We start from the raw sequence: 5,181 nt of genomic DNA on the forward strand, positions 1-5,181 counted from the left end.
CCATTAACCCTTTAAACCATTGCCCCTTTAAGCCCATAGCCCCTTTAAGTCCATTGCCCCTTTAAGCCCATAGCCCCTTTAAGCCCATTGCCCCTTTAAGCCCATTAACCCTTTAAACCATTGCCCCTTTAAGCCCATTGCCCCTTTAAATCCATTGCCCCTTTAAGCCCATAGCCCCTTTAAGTCCATTGCCCCTTTAAGCCCATAGCCCCTTTAAGCCATTGCCCCTTTAAGTCCATTGCCCCTTTAAGTCCATTGCCCCTTTAAGCCCATAGCCCCTTTAAGCCCATAGCCCCTTTAAGTCCATTGCCCCTTTAAGCCCATTGCCCCTTTAAGCCATTGCCCCTTTAAGCCATTGCCCCTTTAAGGCTCCTTCCCTCTGCTCCCAGCGCCTCTCCTCCGCCCGGGTCACGTGACTCCCACCAACATGGCTGCCCTCAGGAGCTGCGGCTCCGGCGGACGGAAGCTGCTGCTGCGGCAGGTGGGGGAGGGGCCAGAAGGGGGCGGGGCCAAGGGGGGAGGGGCTATGGGGGGAGGGGCTATGGGGGGAGGGGCTATGGGGTCCTATGGGGGTCCTATGGGGTCCTATGGGGTTCTATGGGGCTCTATGGGGTTCTATGGGGCTCTATGGGGTCTATGGGGTCTATGGGGTTCAATGGGGTCTATGGGGGGGGCTATGGGGCGGAGGAGGGGACGGACCCGGAAGTGAGGGTTGGATGAAGGTCATGTGATAGGGGCTGGGTTGGGGGTAATAGGGTTTAATTGGGGGGGGGTGTCACGTGTTGTTGTATGGGGGTCACGTGTTGTGGCATGTGGTCACGTGGGGGTCTGTGTTATCCTATGTGATTCCCATGTCATTCCTATGGGGGGTTCTATGGGGCCTATGGGGAGATCCTATGAGGTCTATGGGGGGTTCTATGGGGCCTATGGGGGGGTTCTATAGCGCCTATGGGGCCTATGGGGTCTATGGGGCTCTATGCGGCCTGTGGGGTTCTATGGGGTTCTATGGTGTCTATGGGGTTCTATGGGGTCTATGGGGTTCTATGGGTTTCTATGGGGTTCTATGGTGTCTATGTGGTTCTATGGGTTTCTATGGGTTTCTATGGGGCTCTATGGGGTTCTATGGTGTCTATGGGGTTCTATGGGGTCTATGGGGTTCTATGGGGCTCTATGGTGTCTATGGGGTTCTGTGGGGTCTATGGGGCTCTATGGTGTCTATGGGGTTCTATGGTGTCTATGGGGCTCTATGGTGTCTATGGGTTTCTATGGGTTTCTATGGGGCTCTATGGTGTCTATGGGGTCTATGGGGCTCTATGGGGTCTATGGGGCTCTATGGTGTCTATGGGGTCTATGGGGCTCTATGGGGTCTATGGGGCTCTATGGGGTCTATGGGGTCTATGGGGCTCTATGGGGTCTATGGGGCTCTATGGTGTCTATGGGGTCTATGGGGTCTATGGGGCTCTATGGTGTCTATGGGGCTCTATGGTGTCTATGGGGTCTATGGTGTCTATGGGGTCTATGGGGTCTATGGTGTCTATGGTGTCTATGGGGCTCTATGGTGTCTATAGGTTTCTATGGGGTCTATGGGGCTGTTCCCATTGTCCTGCAGCTCTTCGAACCCTCCTCCTGCTCCTACACCTACCTCTTGGCTGACGCTCGTTCGGGTGACGCCGTCATCATTGACCCTGTGCTGGAGACTGTGGGGAGAGACACTCGTCTGCTGAGGGAGCTGGGGCTGAGGCTGCGATATGCAGGTCAGGAACCACATAGATACCCCATAGACACCCTATAGAGACCCCATAGAGACCCCATAGACACCCCATAGATACCACATAGACACCCCATAGACACCACATAGAGACCCCATAGAGACCTCATAGATACCCCATAGACACCCCATAGATACCCCATAGATACCCCATAGAGACCCCATAGACACCCCATAGACACCCCATAGACACCCCATAGACCCCCATAGACACCCCATAGATACCCCATAGATACCCCATAGATACCCCATAGACACCCCATAGAGACCCCATAGACACCCCATAGACACCCCATAGACACCCCATAGATACCCCATAGACACCCCATAGAGACCCCATAGACACCCCATAGAGACCCCATAGAGACCCCATAGACACCCATAGACACCACATAGACACCCCATAGAGACCCCATAGAGACCCCATAGACACCCCATAGAGACCCCATAGAGACCCCATAGACACCACATAGACACCCCATAGAGACCCCATAGACACCTCATAGACACCCCATAGAGACCCCATAGAGACCCCATAGACACCACATAGACACCCCATAGATACCACATAGACACCCCAAAGACACCCCATAGACACCCCATAGAAACCCCATAGATACCCCATTTGCCCCCCATAGACACCCCGTAGACTCCGCATAGACCCCCTTAGCCCCCCATAGACACACATTGACCCTTATAGACCCCCATAGATACCCCATAGACACCCCATATATACCCCATAGATACCCATAGAAATACATAGACACCCATAGACACCCCATAGACACACATAAACCCCCATAGTCCCCCAAAGACACCCCATAGCCCCCCATAGAGCCCAAAAGACCCCCATAGACACCCAACAGAGCCCCATAGACACCCCATAGACACCCCATAGCCCCCCATGGACCCCCCATAGCCCCCCATAGAGCCCCATAGACCCCAATAGACACCCAATAGAGCCCCATAGACCCCCCATAGACACCCCATAGCCCCCCATGGACCCCCCATAGCCCCCCATAGAGCCCCATAGACCCCAATAGACACCCAATAGAGCCCCATAGACCCCCCATAGACACCCCATAGCCCCCCATGGACCCCCCAGAGCCCCCCATAGAGCCCCATAGACCCCAATAGACACCCAATAGAGCCCCATAGACCCCCCATAGACACCCCATAGCCCCCCATGGACCCCCCATAGCCCCCCATAGAGCCCCATAGACCCCAATAGACACCCAATAGAGCCCCATAGACCCCCCATAGACACCCCATAGACCCCCCATAGACACCCCATAGCCCCCCATAGACCCCCCATAGCCCCCCATAGACACCCCATAGACACACATAACCCCCCATAGCCCCCCATAGAGCCCCATAGACCCCAATAGACACCCAATGGAGCCCCATAGACCCCCCATAGACACCCCATAGCCCCCCATGGACCCCCCATAGCCCCCCATAGAGCCCCATAGAACCCCATAGACACCCAATAGAGCCCCATAGACCCCCCATAGACACCCCATAGCCCCCCATGAACCCCCCATAGCCCCCCATAGAGCCCCATAGACCCCAATAGACACCCAATAGAGCCCCATAGACCCCCCATAGCCCCCCATAGACACCCATAGACACCCTATAGACACCCCATAGACACCCCATAGACACTCCATGTACACCCATAGACACCCATACACACCCCATAGCCCCTCCCTAAGCCACGCCCCCTCTCTGACCCCTCCCGCTCTGACCCCTGCCCTCTGACCCCTCCCCCCGCAGTGAACACGCACTGCCACGCGGATCACGTGACCGGCTCGGGGGCTCTGCGCGCTCAGCTCGGCTGCCTCAGCGCCATATCCGGAGCCAGCGGCGCCAGCGCTGACGTCATCATGGGGGCGGGGCATGAGCTGCGGTTCGGGGCCTTCGTGAGTGACATAGAGACACATAGAGACACATAGAGACACATAGAGACACATAGAGACACATAGAGACACATAGAGACACATAGAGACCATAGAGACACATAGAGACACATAGAGACCATAGAGACACATAGAGACCATAGAGACACATAGAGACCCATAGAGACACATAGAGACACATAGAGACACATAGAGACCATAGAGACCCATAGAGACACATAGAGACCATAGAGACACATAGAGACCATAGAGACACATAGAGACACATAGAGACCATAGAGACCCATAGAGACCCATAGAGACACATAGAGACACATAGAGACACATAGAGACACATAGAGACACATAGAGACCATAGAGACACATAGAGACACATAGAGACACATAGAGACCATAGAGACACATAGAGACACATAGAGACCATAGAGACACATAGAGACACATAGAGACACATAGAGACCATAGAGACACATAGAGACACATAGAGACCATAGAGACACATAGAGACACATAGAGACCCATAGAGACACATAGAGACACATAGAGACCCATAGAGACACATAGAGACACATAGAGACACATAGAGACCCATAGAGACACATAGAGACACATAGAGACACATAGAGACACATAGAGACCCCATAGAGACATTGAACCCAATGGTGTGTCCCCACATTGAGCCCTATGGGTGGGGCCCACATTGAACCCTATGGGGGAACTCATTGAACCCTATGGGTGGGTCCCACATTGAACCCTATGGGGGGGAACCATTGAACCCTATGGTTGGGCCCACATTGAACCCTATGGAGGAACCCATTGAACCCTATGGGTGGGGCCCACATTGAACCCTATGGGGGAACCCATTGAACCCTATGGTTGGGCCCACATTGAACCCTATGGGGGGAGCCCATTGAACCCAATGGGAGGGGTCCCCATTGAACCCTATGGGGGGCCCACATTGAACCCAATGGGAGGGGTCCCCATTGAACTCTATGGGGGTGGGCGTGGTCAGGGGGGCGGAGCCTCCTGAGGCCCCGCCCCCCTCAGGCGCTGCGGGTCCGGCCCAGCCCAGGCCACACCCCCGGCTGTGTGACGTTAGTGCTCGATGACCAATCAGCTGCGTTCACTGGGGACGCGCTGCTCATCCGGGGCTGCGGCCGCACCGACTTCCAGCAGGGCAGGAACTGGGAGCACTGGGAGGGACTGGGAGGGACTGGGAGGGACTGGGAGGGCACTGGGATACAATGGGATGGGATTGGCATGGACTGGGAGGGACTGGGATGGGACTGGGATAGACTGGGATGGGAATGGGAGGGGACTGGGATGGACTGGGAGGGACTGGGATGGGATTGGGATGGGATAGGGAGGGACTGGGATGGGAATGGGAGGGACTGGGAGGGACTGGGAGGGACTGGGATGGGATTGGGAGGGATTGGGATGGACTGGGAGGGACTGGGATGGACTGGGAGCAACTGGGAGGGACTGGGATGGGAA

General features: G+C 55.5%; 1 protein-coding gene across 1 annotated transcript; it reads left to right on the plus strand.

Moving 5' to 3' along the window:
• Positions 1–403: 403 nt before the first annotated feature.
• ETHE1 (ETHE1 persulfide dioxygenase) lies at positions 404–4,890 on the plus strand (the record flags this gene model as incomplete). The annotated part of the gene is made up of 4 exons (XM_034072270.1): positions 404–481; positions 1,610–1,754; positions 3,545–3,690; positions 4,735–4,890. Coding segments are annotated over exons 1-4 (501 nt in total), but the record flags the coding sequence as incomplete, so codon positions are not given.
• Positions 4,891–5,181: the final 291 nt, after the last annotated feature.

This window comes from Melopsittacus undulatus, chromosome 26 (assembly GCF_012275295.1).
Source record: "Melopsittacus undulatus isolate bMelUnd1 chromosome 26, bMelUnd1.mat.Z, whole genome shotgun sequence".
NCBI classification, from domain to species: Eukaryota; Metazoa; Chordata; class Aves; order Psittaciformes; family Psittaculidae; genus Melopsittacus; species Melopsittacus undulatus.